Source organism: Cetorhinus maximus, chromosome 23 (assembly GCF_964194155.1).
Source record: "Cetorhinus maximus chromosome 23, sCetMax3.hap1.1, whole genome shotgun sequence".
Taxonomy (NCBI): Eukaryota; Metazoa; Chordata; class Chondrichthyes; order Lamniformes; family Cetorhinidae; genus Cetorhinus; species Cetorhinus maximus.
In genome coordinates, this window is record NC_135901.1 from 38,709,040 (window position 1) to 38,726,173 (window position 17,134).

At 45.6% G+C, this 17,134-nt stretch overlaps 3 protein-coding genes across 3 annotated transcripts in view; 2 read left to right on the top strand and 1 right to left on the bottom strand.

The window, feature by feature from the left end:
* The window catches only part of LOC144697513 (uncharacterized), a 36,931-nt gene extending 20,958 nt beyond the window's left edge, over positions 1-15,973 (top strand). Inside the window, exon 2 of the mRNA XM_078569535.1 lies at positions 14,688-15,973. Within this exon, the coding sequence (XP_078425661.1) occupies positions 14,797-15,552 (756 nt within the window). The 5' untranslated portion in view covers positions 14,688-14,796 and the 3' untranslated portion in view covers positions 15,553-15,973. The remainder of the gene's footprint in view (positions 1-14,687) is intronic.
* LOC144697486 (uncharacterized) overlaps positions 1-17,134 on the top strand; it is a 352,987-nt gene that overhangs the window by 171,685 nt on the left and 164,168 nt on the right. The gene's annotated exons all lie outside the window — the stretch shown is intronic.
* LOC144697563 (uncharacterized) overlaps positions 1-17,134 on the bottom strand; it is an 89,392-nt gene that overhangs the window by 7,948 nt on the left and 64,310 nt on the right. The gene's annotated exons all lie outside the window — the stretch shown is intronic.

The following is a 17,134-nucleotide window of genomic DNA, read 5'->3' on the forward strand; positions in this document are numbered from 1 at the left end:
GACTTGGAGGTGAACTTTGAAGTGATGGTGTTCACATACACCTGCTACCCTGGTCCTTCTTGGTGGTGGAGGTTGAGGGCTTGGGAGATTCTGTCAATGGTCTGGTTGCGTTGTAGATGTATGAAATCTTGCTCCTTCACCCCTGCTCTCTCTCTCTCGCTCCCTGTCTCTCTCCCTCTCTCTCGCTGTCTCTCTCCTGCCATGGAACTCAGAGTCTTGTGTAGGCGCAGACTGAGTGGCAGGGTCCCTTGTGATGTTTTACAATCCTAGCTTGGGGAATTCTTGGGGAATAACAGAATCAGATGTATCTCTCAATAAATTTTCTTCAACTTCGCCAAGAGGGAGCTTGACTCAAGGACACACCACTGGGTCCAATGAATCCAACTTGCCATCAGCCAAAGGAAGAAAACCAGTCAAGACTATCATCCTGATAGTCGAAGTTTCAATAACATTATCTCGATTGTAATCTCCCTGAATGTTATAAGGGTTGGGTTCAACTCCTCAGTAAATATCCCCCTTCAAGAGAATGGCAGTCAGGTTCACTGAGTGATGCAGAAGACGAGGTGAGGCAAGTTAAGTTTTAAGAATTTTTTAAAGAATCTGTCATGATGAGAAAGCATGTGACCTGGTGATTATGCAAAGACTGTAATTTGCAAAGCTAAGTAAATCCCGAAAAGAAATCTAACTAGTTCTGATCTCTATAAGAGAGTCCAAAATGTAATCTTTATTTGTTACAGATATAAGAATTCTAAGAGTAAGTAAGGATATCCATCAAATATGAAAGTAATATTCTCTTCATACCCAGTATGTGAGATCCACTACATTCAGAACAATTCTGAAGTCAATCTCGGAGAATCTAATGAATCCCCCTAACAAATCTGAAGATTCAAGTTTGAGTTGAGATATTTATGATGAATTTTGGGGTTGTATAGCTAATGGTAGCGTGAAAGATGTCCATTTGATCACTAACAGACCATCCGTAATTAGTATTCTAGATTTGGTGAAAGGACCACCTATTATCATGAGGGTGCCTGTTCAATTTCTAGGAAATGTTATTTTGAATTTAATCCTGAGAACTGAACTTCCCGTGACAGTCTTGTTGGTCAATGTTGCTGAGTCAAGATATTGTGTCCAGAGAGATAATAAAACGTGGGGCCGAGTATTTTATTTCTCTGTTTTTCGGTTTTAATTATCAGAGCCAGTATTGTAGCTTGTGTGTTAATGTCACCCTTCGCAAGCTCCAAGTATGGGAAGGGATTCACTCAGTCATCTGTGCTGCTGAGACACCAGCGAATTCACAAGTAACTACAGTGATTGGATTTTGCTGTTAATCACATCCAGGACCGAACCATGTTCATTGGGCTCTGTTTCTGCTGAAGTTAATGCGCTCCAGCCCAGTTATAGGGGTAAATATTCTGGATAAAGTCAAATAAATCAGCCTTCTGTTCAACACACAGTGTGTCGAGTCTTTTTTAATATCTCTGAGACAAGTTAGTTTCTTCTGAAGGGCTCTCCCTCTCCACTGTCTCCTCCGTTCTCACCTCCAACAACAAGTATGAGGAGCTCATGGAGCTTCTTTGTCACTAAGATTGAGAAAATCCGATCAGCTGCCTCTACTGCTTCCCTCCCTTTCACTAGCCCACCGGTACAAACTGTCTCTAAAGTTCCCTCTTGTCCGAACTCACATCTTTCTCCAGTTTCTCCCCCATCTCCCCTGATGCCTTCTCAGTGCTCATCTTGTCCATGAGACACACCTCCTGCTCCATCGACCCTATTCCCACCAAATTGCTGATAGCCCAACTTCCCCATGTTCACTGATAATGTTACCAGCTCTCTCTCTCCAGGTACTGTCCCTCTCTTCCTCAAATCTGCAATCATCACCCCCTCCTCAAAAAACAAACCTTTGACCCCACCGTTCTCGCAAACATACTGCCCCATCTTCTGCTCCTCTCTACACTGAATATGCCATCACATCCAAAATACTGGGATTCTCAGTGTGAACAGGGTGAGGTGTATTTGGAGACAGGATGTCCCAGTTCTCCACCCTGGGATTCTCAGTGTGAACAGGGTGGGATGTGTTTGGAGACGGGATGTCCCAGTTCTCCACCCTGGGATTCTCAGTGTGAACAAGGTGTGATGTGTTTTGAGACGAGATGTCCCAGTTCTCCATCCTGGGATTCTCAGCGTGAACAGGGTGGGATGTGTTTGGAGACAGGATGTCCCAGTTCCCCACCCTGGGATTCTCAGTGTGAACAGGGTGGGATGTGTTTGGAGACAGGATGTCCCAATTCTCCACCCTGGGATTCTCAGTGTGAACAGGATGGGATGTGTTTGGAGACAGGATGTCCCAGTTCTCCACCCTGGGATTCTCAGTGTGAACAGGGTGGGATGTGTTTGGAGACAGGATGTCCCAGTTCTCCACCCTGGGATTCTCAGTGTGAACAGGGTGGGATGTGTTTGGAGACAGGATGTCCTAGTTCTCTACCCTAGTTTTGAAAAATCGCAATTCACAATGTGGAGAAACCGTGGAAATGTGGGGACTGTGGGAAAGGATTCAGATCCCCATCTGAACTCAAAACCCATCAACGACGTCACACTGGGGAGAGGCCATTCACCTGCTCCAAGTGTGGGAAAGGATTCATTCGGTCATCCCAATTGCTGACACAACATTAACATGTGCACACTGATGAGAAACCTTTTAAATGTCTCGAGTGTGGGAAAGGCTATATAAGTTCTCAGGAACTGATGTACCATCAGTGAGTTCACACTGACAAGAGACCATTCAGGTGCTTTCACTGTGGGACTCAGTTGAAGCAATCACCTGAACTCAATGAACACCAGCGAATTCACACTGGGTAGAGACCGTTTGCGTGATGTGTGTGAGGGAAAGGATTCACTCAGTCATCTGCATTGCGAACGCAGCAGCAAGTTCACCCTGGGGAAAGGCCATTTAAACACCCAGACTGTGCAAAGTGCTGAAAGGTTCCGGGAACTTGATGTCCCATCAATGTGTTCACACTGACAAGAAGCCGTTTAGGTGCTCTCACTGTGGGACAGGGTTCAGGCGATCTTTTCACTTCACTGTACACCAGCAAGTTTACACTGGGGAGAGGCTGTTCATCTGCTCTGAGTGTGGAAAGGGATTTACTACCTCATCCAACCTACTGGTATGCCAGTGAGTTCACAACTGGTGACAGTGATCGGATTTTGCTGTGAAATCACATCCAGGACTGAACCATGTTCATTAGGGTCTGTTTCTGCTGATGTTAATAAACTCCAGGCCAGTTATAGGGACTAATATTCTGGATAACACTGAAATAAACCAGCTTTGTGTTAAACAGTCACTGTATTGTGTGTTTATAAAGCTCTAACACAAGTTAGTTCCTTTTGAAGGGCTCTCTCTCTTGCCTGTCTCCTCCATCCTCACCTCCAACAACAAGTGTGAGGAGCTCATGGAGCTTCCTTGTTACTAAGATTGAGACAATCCGATCAGCTGCCTCTGCTGCTTCCCTCCCACTAGTCCACCGGGACAAACTGTCTCTAATGCTCCCCCTTGTCTGAGCCCTGATCCCACATTTTTCTCCAGTTTCTCTCCCAACTCCCCTCATGCCCTCTCAGTGTTCATCTTTCCAGGAGACCAGTGAGCTCGGACTGGAGAGAGAGGGTTTAAATGCTTAGACTGTGACAAGGGCTTTAGAAACCCACATTCACCAGTGCATTCACTCTGGTTCCACTCCATTCACCTGCTCTCACTGCGGGAAGAGGTTCAGGTGATTGTCCATCCTGCTGCAACACCAGTGAGTTCACACCGGGGAGAGGCCATTCACCTTCTCCATGTGTGGGAAGGGATTCAGTAATTCATCCAACCTGTTGACACAGCAGGGAGTTTAAACTGATGGAAGATCTTTTAAATGTCTCAATTGCAGGAAGTGTTATAAAAGTCCCGTGGAGCTGATGTGCCATCAACAGTGACAAGAGCCCGTTTAGGTGCTCTCATTGTGGGACTGGGTTCAGGTGATCTGTGAACTCAGTGTCCACCAGTGCATTCACACTGGGGAGAGACTTATCACCTGTTCTGAGCGTGGGAAGAGTTATCCCAGCTCAATATACATAAATTGTTCACACTGACAAGGAGTCTTTTCAAACTTCTGACCGTGAGCAGAAATTTCAAAGCATAATGGATCTGCTGACACACAAACACATTCACACTGGGGAGAGACTGTTCACTTGCTTCATGTGTGAAAGGAGATCCAATTGGTCATCTCAGCTACTGACACATCACTGAGCTCACAAGTGACTCCTGGGGTTGGATTCTGCTGTCATTGCTGCTGTTAAGCACATCCACGACTGAAATATGTTCATTCCGACAGGTGGGGGTTTGTTTCTGCTGATGTTAATTATCCCTGTGATAAAAGCAAAATACTATAGATGCTGGAAATCTGAAACAAAAACAGAAAATGTTGGAAAAACTCAGTAGGCCTAACAGCATATGTAGAGAAAAAAAGCAGAATTAACGTTTCGAGTCCATATGACTCTTCTTCAGAGCTCTGCAGATGTTTTTAGACCTACTGAGTTTTTCCAGCATTTTCTGTTTTTGTTGTTAATAATTCCCTGGCTGGGTGGGACTTTAATTTTCTGGAAAAATGTCAAATAAATCAGCTTTGATTTAACACATTGTTGCAGATTTCTGTATTTCCCACCTGGGCCTTTAACATCACCTGGCTGGAGCTCAGAAAGGACAAACTGGGTCCAGGATCATACAGCAGGAACAGAACTTCAACCTGGACATAGTCCCTCAGGGTCACACTGAGAGACAAACAGCACTTTGGTCTTTCTCCTCTCTCTTCACTGACAGTGAAGTCCCCATGTGGGTTAATCCTAGGATGTGTAAGAAATGTGTGCCAGCTGCTCTCTTCCATGGTTCAGAGATCCAACTGTGTTTAGAGTCAGGAAGAACAACGGTGAATTGTGGAAATGTTCTGTCAAATCAGAAATTGGTGTAAAACTGTGATCTGTTCCTGGCTGAAAGTGAAGCAGCAGGTGTAAATTGAATAGATTAATTGGTAACCAGAGTTTCACAATGACTCAGCGCAGGTTCCAACCATCCAACCCCATGATTTGTTACCGAACTCATTGCTCCCTTGATCCTTCAGCTTCTGAGTTCCCTTTCTGTTGGTTTCCACAGCAATCAATCATCACTCGCCAACATTACACTGTCAGATGGAGTTCAGGGGCTGGGAGGGAAAAAAATGAAGGCATGAATCTGAGTTGGGAATTAAACTTAGATAAACATGATTATTTTTTTAAAATTAATATGTTAATTTTGCACATAATAGGTAACGAGTGGGAGTAACTAATATTCACTGCTTTGTTAAAAACAAAAAGCTAAAAGCTACTGCGGATGCTGGAAATCCAAAACAAAAACAGAATTACCTGGAAAAACTCAGCAGGTCTGGCAGCATCGGTGGAGAAGAAATCAGTTAACGTTTCGAGCCTTCATGGCCCTTCGGCAGAACTGCTTTGTACCATTTTATTTTTCAATGATTATGACACGTGATCTTTCCATCTCTTGATTAGATAAATGGCGGGCCCTACTACCCAGAAAGCTCAGCGCGGGTGACTACGGCCTATCTCCATCAGAAGGGCACCAAAGCACATGTGCGGTAAGGCTCCGCCCCCTACCCGGAGCATGCGCAGTGCGGCTGCAGGAAGCTGAGCGCAGCGCAGTCTCAGAAACATGGAATAAACAGTTTTAACCAATTGGGACTCCCAATGGTGAGGATTTTACCCAGCATTCCTCCCGGTGATGAATGTCCCCTACCCTCACAACAAGGGACCTGTACGCATGCGCAGTTCCGCCCACCGCTCCGAGCATGCGCAAGGTGAGTGATGATGGGGAGGCAAAGGCAAAATACTGTGGATGCTGGAAATCTGAAAAAAAAGCAAAAAATGCTGGAAAAACTCAGCAGGTCTGACAGCATCTGTGGACAGTTAACGTTTCGAGTCCGTATGACTCTTCTTCAGAGCTAAAGTGAAGTAAAAATGTGATGAAATTTATACTGGTTATGAGGGATGAAGGAGGTGAAGTTGGATAGAAAGCCAGCGATAGGTGGGGGCAAAGGAGAGATTGACAAAGATGTCATGAACAAAAGGACAAAGGAGTGTTAATGGTAGTGGTACTGGCTAAAGGAGGTGCTGATGATGGCATTAAGGATAGAAAGCAGAGTGTGGTAATAGCAGGACAACGGTAAGCACTTGGGAAAAACAACATGAATTAGTGACAGATGGCCCTTGTGGGGTGGGGTGGGGGAGGCTGGTGGGGAAAAAAGACTGAAAATAGGATAAAAGGTGAGGATAAAACAATGAATAAAAAAGAAAATAAATAAAAATAAAAATAAGTGAATAAAGAATAAAAAAATTTAAAAATAAAAATGAATGTTGAAAAAAAGTGATAAAAAAAAAAGGGGTGAGGATGGAGGAGAGAGTTCATGATCTGAAGTTGTTGAACTCAATGTTCAGTCCGGAAGGCTGTAAAGTGCCTAATCGGAAGATGAGGTGCTGTTCCTCCAGTTTGTGTTAGGCTTCACTGGAACATTGCAGCACGCCAAGGATGGACATATGGGCATGACAGCAGGATGGTGTGTTGAAATGGCAAGCGACAGTAAGGTCTGGGTCATGTTTGCAGACAGACCAAAAGTCTGCGTTTGGCCTCTCCAATGTAGAGGAGGCCGGATTGTGAGCAGCGAGTGCAGTAGACAAATTGAAGGAAGTGCAAGTGAAGCACTGCTTCACCTGAAAGGAGTGTTTGGGCCTTTGGACAGTGAGGAGAGAAAAGGTAAAGGGCCAGGTGTTGCATCTTCTGCGATTGCATGGGAAGGGGGATGAGGTGTTGGGAGTGATGGAGGAGTGGACCAGGCCTTCCCAGAGGGAATGGTCTCTACGGAATCCTGACAGGAGGGGTGAAGGGAATATGTGTTTAGTGGTGGCATCATGCTGGAGTTGGCGGAAATGGCGGAGGATGATCCTTTGAATGTGGAGGCTGGTGGGATGAAAAGTGAGGACAAGGGGGACCCTATCATGTTTCTGGGAGAGAGAGGAAAGCGTGAGGGCAGAGGTGCGGGAGATGGGTCGGACACGGTTGAGGGCCCTGCCAACTACAGTGGGTGGGAAACCTCTGTTAAGGATGAAGGAAGACATGTCAGAAGCGCCGTTCTGGAAAGTGGCATCAATGGAACAGATGCGACGGAACTGAGAAAATGGGATGGAGTCCTTACAAGTATCAGGGTGTGAGGAGTTGTATCGAGGTAGCTGTGAGAGTGAGTGGGCTTGTAATGGATAGTGGGGGACAGTCCATCACCAGAAATTGAGACAGAGAGGTCAAGGAAGGGAAAGGAAGTGTCAGAGATGTACCATGTGAAGGTGATGGAGGGGTAGAAATTGGACTCAAAATTGATAATATTTTCCAGGGCCAGCCGAGAGCATGAAGAGGCACCGAAACAATCATCAATGTACTGAAAAAAGAGTTGTGGGAAGTGGCCTAGTACAGGAACAAGGAATGTTCCACATACCCCATAAAGAGACAGGCAAAAGTAACTGGGGCCCATGTGGGTACCCAAAGCCACACCTTTTATTTGGAGGAAGTGAGACAAGTTTAAGGAGAAATTGTTCAGTGAGAGAACAAGTTCAGCCAGACGGGGGAGAGTGGTGGTGGATGGGGATTGTTCGGGCCTCTGTTCAAGCAAGAAGCAGAGAGCCCTCAGACCATCCTGGTGGGGAATGGAGGTGTAGAGGGATTGGACATCCATGGTGAAGAGGAGGTGGTTAGGTCCAGGGAACTGGAAATTTTTGATATGACGTAGGGCATCAGAGGAATCACGGATTTAGGTGGGAAGAGACTGGACAAGGGAAGAGAGAAACAATGGCTTCATGTTCAGTGGTAGGGTCATGGTCCATGGTCAATTTCTGCTCCTCTCCCCCACTCTAACCCGTCTCCATCTGAACTCGCCAATCTCTGTTCTCTCAGGTCCAACCCTGACTTTGTTATTAAACCTGCTGACAAGGGTGGTGCTGTTGTCTGGTGTACTGATCTCTACCTCACAGAGGCTGAGCGCCAACTGTCAGACACTTCCTCCTACCTCCCCCTGGACCATGACCCCACCACTGAACATCAAGCCATTGTTTCCAGGACTGTCACTGACCTCAACTCCTCTGGAGATCTTCCCTCCACAGCTTCCAACCTCATAGCCTCCCATCCTCAGATGGCCCACTTCTACCTCCTAGCCAAAACCCACAAACAGGACTGTCCCTGAAGACCAATCATGTCAGCCTGTTCTTGCCCCACGGAACCCATTTATTTCTATCTTGACTCCGTTCTCTCTCCCCTTGTCCAGTCTCTTCCCACCTACATCCATGATTCCACTGATGGCCTACGTCATATCAAAAATTTCCAGTTCCCTGGCCCGAACCGCCTCCTCTTCACCATGGATGTCCAATCCCTCTACACCTCTATGCCCCATCGAGATGGTCTGAGGGCTCTCCGCTTCTTCATCGAACAGAGGCCTGAACAATCCCTATCCACCACCACTCTCCTCCATCTGGTTGAACTTGTTCTCTCACTGAACAAGTTCTCCTCAAACTTGTTGCACTTCCTCCAAATAAAAGGTGTGGCTATGGTACCCACATGGGCCCCAGTTATGCCTGTCTCTTTATGGGGTATGTGGAACATTCCTTGTTCCAGTCGTATTCCGCGCCCCCCCCAACCACAATTCTTTCTCTAGTACATCGATGACTGTTTCAGTGCCGCTTCATGTTCTCGTCTGGACCTGGAAATATTTATAGATTTTGCTTCCAATTTCCACCCCTCTATCACCTTCACATGGTCCATCTCCAACACTTCCCTCCCCTTCCTTGACCTCTCTGACTCCATTTTTGGTGATAGATTGTCCACCAATATCCATTACAAGCCCACCGACTCCCACATCTACCTCGACTACAGCTCCTCACACCCCGCTTCCTGTAAGGACTCCATCCCATTCTCTCAGTTCCTTCGCCTCCGTCACATCTGTTCCGATGATGCCACTTTCCAGAACGGCGCTTCTGACATGTCTTCCTTCTTCCTTAACCCAGGTTTCACCCCGCAACTGCGGCTGACAGGGCCCTCAGCCATGCCTGACCCATCTCCCGGGCCTGTGCCCTCACACCTTTCCCTCCCTCCCTGGACCATGATAGGGTGTCCCATGTCCTCACTTTTCACCCCACCAGCCTCCGCATTCAAAGGATCATCCTCCGCCATTTCCACTAACTCCAGCATGATGCCACCACCAAACACATCTTCCCCTCACCCTCCCCACTCTGTCGGCATTCCAGAGGGACACCCTGGTCAAATCTTCCATCACTCCCAACACCTCATTCCCTTTCCACTGCACCTTCCCATGGAATCACAGAAGCTGCAACACCTGTTCCTTTACCTCCACCCTCCTCACCGTCCAAAGGCCCAATAATTTCTTTCAGGTTAAGCAGCATTTCACTTGTACCTCTTTCAAGTTGATCTACTGCATCCGCTGCTCCCAGTATGGTCTCCTCAACATCGGGGAGACCAAACACAGACTGGGTGACCACTTTGCGGAACACCTCCAGTCTGTCCGCTAGCATGATTCAGACTTTCCTGTCGCTTGCCATTTCAACACACCACCCTGCTCTCATGCCCACATGTCCATCCTTGGCGTGCTGCAATGTTCCAGTGAAGCCCAACACAAACTGGAGGAACAGCACCTCATCTTCCGATTAGGCACTTTACAGCCTTCCGGACTTAACAGTGAGTTCAACAACTTCAGACCATGAACTCCCTCCCCCTTTTTTATCCACTTTCTCCTACATTTATTTTAATTTTTTATCTGCTTGTTTTATTCTTTTTATTCATTTTTCTGAGGTTCTTTCCCCCTTTTTATCTAATTTTCTATCCTTTTTTACAGACATGATGGGCTGAATGGCCTCCTTCTGCGTCGTAACAATTCTGTGAAAATTTCAATCACCCTCCGCTTTGTAACTTGCAGGCACTTAGTTGCTGGACAATCTCCACTAAAATTAATCAAGACGTAAGTAAACAAGTCTCTTGCATGTTATAAAGCTGCTTTTTCTCCCCCTTCTTACGAGTTTAATATGAGGCTACACCGACTCATGTGAATAATGTTTGGATGATAAAAGTGGGGAACTGAAGCACATTGACACTTCTTTCCAGTTCTGAAAGCTCAGTGACCTGACCATTAACTGTTTCTCTCTCCACAGTCTCGGCCTGACCTGCTGAGTATTTCCAGCATCTTCTGGTTATAAATGAGAGCGATCGATGTATGGCCATTTCTCCTCTGTCCGGGATGCGTGACACTGATTTCCCGAGTGCAGTGATCCTGATGTTTGCTTTAAATGTGAAATTACCCGGTTTGACCTCAGGTGGAAGATTTGCCCTTCAATTGCTTTGGGATGGAGGTGGTACAGTGATAAAATCAGTGAGAATTAATCCAAAGGCTCAGGCATAAGGCTTCAGATTCCACCACAGCTTGAGATTTAGTTTTTTTAGATTATTTAATGGGATGTGAGTGTAGCTGGCTTGGCCAATATATATCTTGCCCATCCTTAATTTGCCCTTGAGAAGGTGATGGTGAGCCATCTCCTTGAATCACTGAAGTCCATATGCTGTAGATAAACCCACAGTGCTGTTTGGGAGATAATTGCAGGATTATGACCCAGTGAAGTGAAGGAATGGCGATATAGTTCCAAGTCAGGATGGTGTTTGGCTTGGAGGGGAATTTGCAGGTGGTCGTGTTCCCATGCATCCTCTTCCCTTGTCCTTCAAGGTGGTAGAGGTTGCGGGTTTGGAAGGTGCTGTTAAATAAACGTTGGTGAGTTGGCAATTGAATTAGTAAATCTGGAATTGAAAGCTAGTCTCAGTAATGGGGAATTGAAGCTTTCTTCAATTGTCATCAAAACCCATCTGGTTCACTAATATCCTTTAGGGAAGGAAATGTGCTGTCCTCACCCAGTCTGACCTACATGTAACTCCAGGCCCACAGCAACGTGGTTGACCCTTATCTGCCTTCTGAAATGTCCTAGCAAGTCACTCCGTTCAAGGGTAATTAGGGATGGACAACAATAGCGACACCAACATCCCGTGAAATATTTTTAAAAATGAGTAATTGGCATTTTTCTTAATTTCATGTCAAACAGGGTGACAGTAACTGCTGTCTCATTATTTAAAACCTCAATCTTTTACCTATTTAACCAGGTAACGTTAAGTGAGAGAAAACTGATTCATAGTGACCCAAAATATTGCAGCTGCTGGAAATCCAAACTTAAAACAGAAAATATTGGAAACATTCAGCAGTATCTCTGGAAACGGAAACAAAGTGAATGTTTCAGATCATTGAACTTTAATCCAGTTATAAGTTTAATCCAGTTCTGATGAAAGTTTGCAGGCTTGAATTATAAACTATGATTCTGTCCCCACATATATTACCAAATCTAATAAGAATTTCAGAATTGTTTGCTTTAATTTAAGATTTACAGCATCTGCAGCATTTTGAATTTCTTTCAATGGAGAGCATTGAGAATCTGGAACTCCTTACCAGAATGGTTTGAGATCCATGTGTGAGCTGGAAACCCATGGGTAAAATCCCACTGTGGAAAAGCAGTTCACCGGCTGAAAATGGGAAGGCATTCATTCGGGCATCCCATTTACTGAGGCAGGAACACAGTCACAATGGAGAGAGACCATTCAGATATTTCACGATTTATTCAGTTTCTCGGTTGACACTCCAGCTTTAAAAGTTGAAATGATTTGACCCACAGTTGGTGCTTTCTGGCAAGACACGGATTAGATGTTTTGTATATGGGGGCGGGGGGAACACTTATTCACCCCAGTTGCTGAGACTCCAGTGAGTTCACATCTAACTGTAAAGATTTGTTCTGCTGTTAATTACACCAAGTACAGAACTGCGGGAGGGTTCGTGCACTTTGGTTGCTGCATCAATTTATTTAATATTTTTATATATATTGGCCCAATGCCTCCAATCATAATCGGATCATATAACATAATTTTCGTTTGAACAATATTTAATTTCAATGGCGGTGCTCTTACCCAGCATTTAGAGGGATACAAAATGTGCCCTATTCTCACTCAATGAATGTCTTGCGCAGGCGCAGTGGTAGTTGTGAATAAAGCATGCGCAGTGCGCTTTCGGAAGGCACATGCACAGTCTAGTTTCCGGCAGGCACATGCGCAGTTTGGCTTCCGGTAGGCACATGCGCAGTGTGGGTCCGGCAGGCACATGCTGCAGCTACGGGGAGGCGGACATCTGGACCCCACAACCGGAGAGAGACGGCCGATCGTCGGAGGGTAATGGAGGCTGTCGAGTGGGTGGGGAGGCTTCATGAGCACCCAGTGGAGGTCTTAAAACCTGAATAAGAGCCTGCAGGGCCCGCGAACGGGCCGCGCCGTCGGGTTGGAGGCCTGAGTTAATTAGGGCGGCGGCTGCAGAGTCGCGACTCCCACTGAGACCCCCCGGGTAAAGGCCGCCATCTTTATAGGGGGCAATATGCAGCAGGGCGCATGCGCGGTCGTCATGGTAGCAGGAGGAGAGAATGGTGTGAATTTCTATCCTGGACTGACAGGGATGGATTTTGGAAACTCCTTTTACGGGGGTTAGAAGGGGAGGATTTACACACAGCAAACTCAAACCAAGAGAAATATTTATCTCTTCTCAATTTTCTTCTTGGACTGACAGGGATGATTTTTTTTAACAGGATATTAGAAAAACAGGATTTGAAAGTGGGAAACTCAAGCCAAACATCAGATCAAAACCTGACAGAGTCACTCAATTCATCAGAGCCTGAAAGTATGTTTGTCTGTGGAATAATATTCAAACATCTGTATGACTGGAAATAGGGGAGAGCAAAGCCATGGCGAGATTTGAAAAGAAGGATGAGAATTTTGAATTGAGTTGCTGTTTAACCGGGAGCCTGTGTCAGTCAGTGAGGAGAGGGTGATGGGTGAGTGAGTGGGACTCAGTACAGAGGTCATAGACAGCGGAGATTTGGATAAACTCAAGTTTATCACGGGCTGAATGTGGGAGGCCAACCAGTCAAGTCTTGAGGACTGGATGAGAATTGAGAAACATGAGCTGAGACAGGGCCAAGTCGAGTGATGTTACTGCAATGTATTAAGAACAGGAGGGGGATTAATTTAAACCAGACTGATTTCTCTCAGCTCCAGTCCACAAACAGGAAGGTGTTCTTGATTTGCTTCCCCCTTTATAAGTGGTGGCCTATTTCCCAACCCCTCCATTTTGATGTGATCCATTTTCCATTAATAACCCCACAGCAAACACAGGATAGGATGAACTCAAAGGGTTAGTTTATTTACACACACTCAAAACTCGTGTGGGAGGGGTGTGGCCCGCAATGTAGCTCCCTTTTCATTCATAAAGTAAAAGAGGGATAGAGAAAAGAAAGATTTACAGGGCAGGAATTGCAATGAAAAATGGTGTTTCACGTGGGTTCCAGAGTCCAGACTGAAAGTCCACGGAGGTATTCCTTCACGAAGGTCGGCAGACTGAAAACTTACGCTGTATAAATCACTTTTCCGGTGGAGTTGACACGCGATGATAACTATGCAGAGATAAATCAGTCTTGTAGGTGACTGCACAGAAGTTCCAGGAGAAAGTGCACATGTGGCCAGGTATTAAATCTGGGCAGAACACCTTTTCTGTTTGCCGCTTGTAGATGTTAAAATGGCAGAATGAGGTTTATCAGTACAGAAAGTGTCTCTTCAGAGATAACGAGTTCCAAATTTCTCCGATCATGCCAGACAGCTCCTTTTGTTCAGCTGTCACAGACAGATTCAGCCCTTTTAAAAGGTCTTTTGTCTGGTTTTTAAAATGTTAGAAACAGCCATCTGTTTCAGATACAGCTATCAATATCTATTTCTAAAATATATACATTGTGAGGTCCCAGTCCCCTCACAGATGGAAACCCCCCCTCTTGGAGATGACAAAGATATGTGGTTGGAAGCTCATCGTGGGGTGAAATATTTCACCATGATTGTGAACAGCCTGGTTCAGCCTCAGACAGTTGCCAGGGAGAGGGATGGAGCAGGTAGATAAGGAATGGAATTTGTAGTGGGGACTGAAGACAATGGCTTCAGCCTTCACAATATTTAAATGGAGGAAATTTCTGTTCATCCAGTACTGGATGTCCATCAACTCAGGACGGTGTGTGAGTTGGAGGGAAACTTGGAGGTGATGGTGTTCACATACACCTGCTACCCTGGTCCTTCTAGGTGGTGGAGGTTGTGGGTTTGGGAGACTCTTTCTCGCTGTTGCTATATAAAATCCCTCTCCTTCACCCCTTCTGCTCCCATCTCTCTCAACCAATCCCCCTTCTCTCCCCCAGCCACCCCCGCTCACATAGAGTCCAGAGTCTTGTGTCGGCCCAGACCGGGTGGCAGGTTCCCTTCCCTGATGGACATTAGTGAATCAGTTGGGTTTTTATGACAATCCAGCAGTTTTCATGGTCATTTTGTCTTAGTGCCGGCCCCACAAATTTCCAGATTCATTCAGCTCAATTTCACAACTTGCCTTTGTGTTTTTATGGGTTCTCTCTCACTCCCTTTTTCCTGTCTTTAATACATTTCGCAGGGTATTCGAAGGGGAGGATTTACAGTCAGGAAACTCAAACCAAACATCACATCAGGATCTGACGGAGTCGCCCAATTTATCGTAACCTGAATATCATTGGATTTTGAACATGGAAGGACAAAGCACCGTTCACCGTGGGGAGAAACTGTACATGTGTTCTGTGTGTGGACGAGGCTTCAGCCGATCATCTGGCCTGTCCAGACACAAGCGCAGTCACAGCGGGGAGAAACCATGGAAGTGCGGGGATTGTGGGAAGGGATTCCATTACCCATCTTATCTGGAAATTCATCGACGCGGTCACACTGGGGAGAGGCCGTTCATCTGCTCCCAGTGTGGGAACGGATTCACTCAGTTATCCAACCAGCTGAAACACCAGAGAGGTCACACTGATGAGAAATCTTTTCAATGCCCAGACTGTGAGAAGTGCTATAAAAGTTTCAGTGAACTCATGTACCATCAACGTGTTCACACTGACGAGAGACCGTTCAGGTGCTCACACTGCGGGACTGGGTTCAAGCATTCACCTGCCCTCATTAAACACCAGCGCACTCACACTGGGGAGAGACCGTTTACCTGCTCCAAGTGTGGGAAGAGATTCACTCAGTCATCTAGCCTGCTGAGACACCAGCGAGTTCACAGTGGTGAAAGACCTTTTAAATGCCCAGACTGTGGGAAGTGCTGTAAAAGTTCTGGGAACCTAATGTCCCATCAACGTGTTCACACTGACAAAAGACCGTTCAGCTGCTCTCAGTGCGGGACTGGGTTCAAGCATTCATCTGACCTCACTGTACACCAGCGCACTCACAGTGGGGAGAGACCAACTCCGAGTGTGGAAAGAGATTCACTCAGTCATCTGACCTGCTGAAACACCAGCGAGTTCACAGTGATGAGAGACATTTTAAATGCCCAGACTGCAGGAAGTTCTTTAAGGGTTCCCTGGAACTGACGTGCAATCACCATGTTCACACTGATGAGAGACCATTCAGATGCTGTCATTGTGGGACTGGATTCAGGCGATCATCTCAACTCACTGTACACCAGCAAATTCAGACTGGGGAGAGACTATTCATCTGACCTAAGTATAGGAAGGGATTCATTCAGAATTCCCACGTGCTGACACAGCAGTGAGTTCACAAGTAACCACACTGATTGGATTTTGCTGTTAATCACATCCAGGATTGAACCATATTTATTGGGGTCTGTTTCTGCTGATGTTAATAAACTCCAGCCCAGTTATAGGGGTTAATATTGTGGATTAAAGTGAAATAAATTTGCTTTGTGTTAAACACATGTTGAATTGAGCCTTTTTAATATCTCTAACACAAATTACATACGGATTAAGATCAAGAGTAGGCCACTCAGCCCCTCAAGCCTGCTCCGCCATTCAATATGATCATGACTGATCTGATTGGAACCTCAACTCCACATTCTCCCCTACCCCAATTAACCTTTCACCCCCTTGCTTATCAAGAATCTATCTAGTTCTGCCTTAAAATATTCAAAAACTCTGCTTTCACTGCATTTTGGGGAAGAGAGTTCCAAAGATTCATGAAACATCCTCTCCACATCCACCCTCACAAGTTCCCCTCAGGATCTTATATGTTTCAATCAAGTCACCTCTTCCTCTTCTAAACTCCAGCAGATACAAGCCTGACCTTTCCAACATTTCCTCATAAGACAACCCGATCATTCCAGATATTAGTCTCGTGAACCTTCTCTGAACTGCTTCCAATGCATTTACATCCTTCCTTAAATAAGGAGACCAATACTGTACACAGTACTCCCAATGTGATCTCACCAATGCCATGTGTAACTGAAGTATAATCTCCCTGCTTATATTCAACTCCCCTTACAATAAACAATAACACTCTATTAGCTTTTCAAACCACTTGCCGTACCTGCACACTAACCTTTTGCAATTCAGGCACTAGGACACCCAGATCCTCTACATCTCAGAGCTCTGCAATCTGTCACCATTTAGATAAGAAGCTTCTTTCTTATTCTTCCTACAAAAATGGACCATTTAACATTTTCACACATTCTCTGCCATTTGCTAGATATTTGCCCACTCACTTTACCTATCTATATCCCTTTTCAGCCTCCTTATGTCCTCTTCACAACTTACTTTCCTATCTTTGTGTCATCAGCAAATTTAGCAAACATATCTTTGATCCCTTCATACAAGTCATTTCTATATATTGTAAAAAGTTGAGGCCCAGCACTGATCCCTGCGGCACACCATTCATCACACCCTGCCAGCCAGAAAATGGCATATTTATGCCTACTCTCTGTTTCCTGTTAGCTAGCCAATCTAATATACATGCCAATATGTTACTCCTTACACCATGAACTTTTACTTTCTGCAAGAACCTTTGATGTGGCACCTTATCAAATGCATTCTGGAAATCTAAGCACAGAACATCCACCAGTTCCCCATGATATACAGC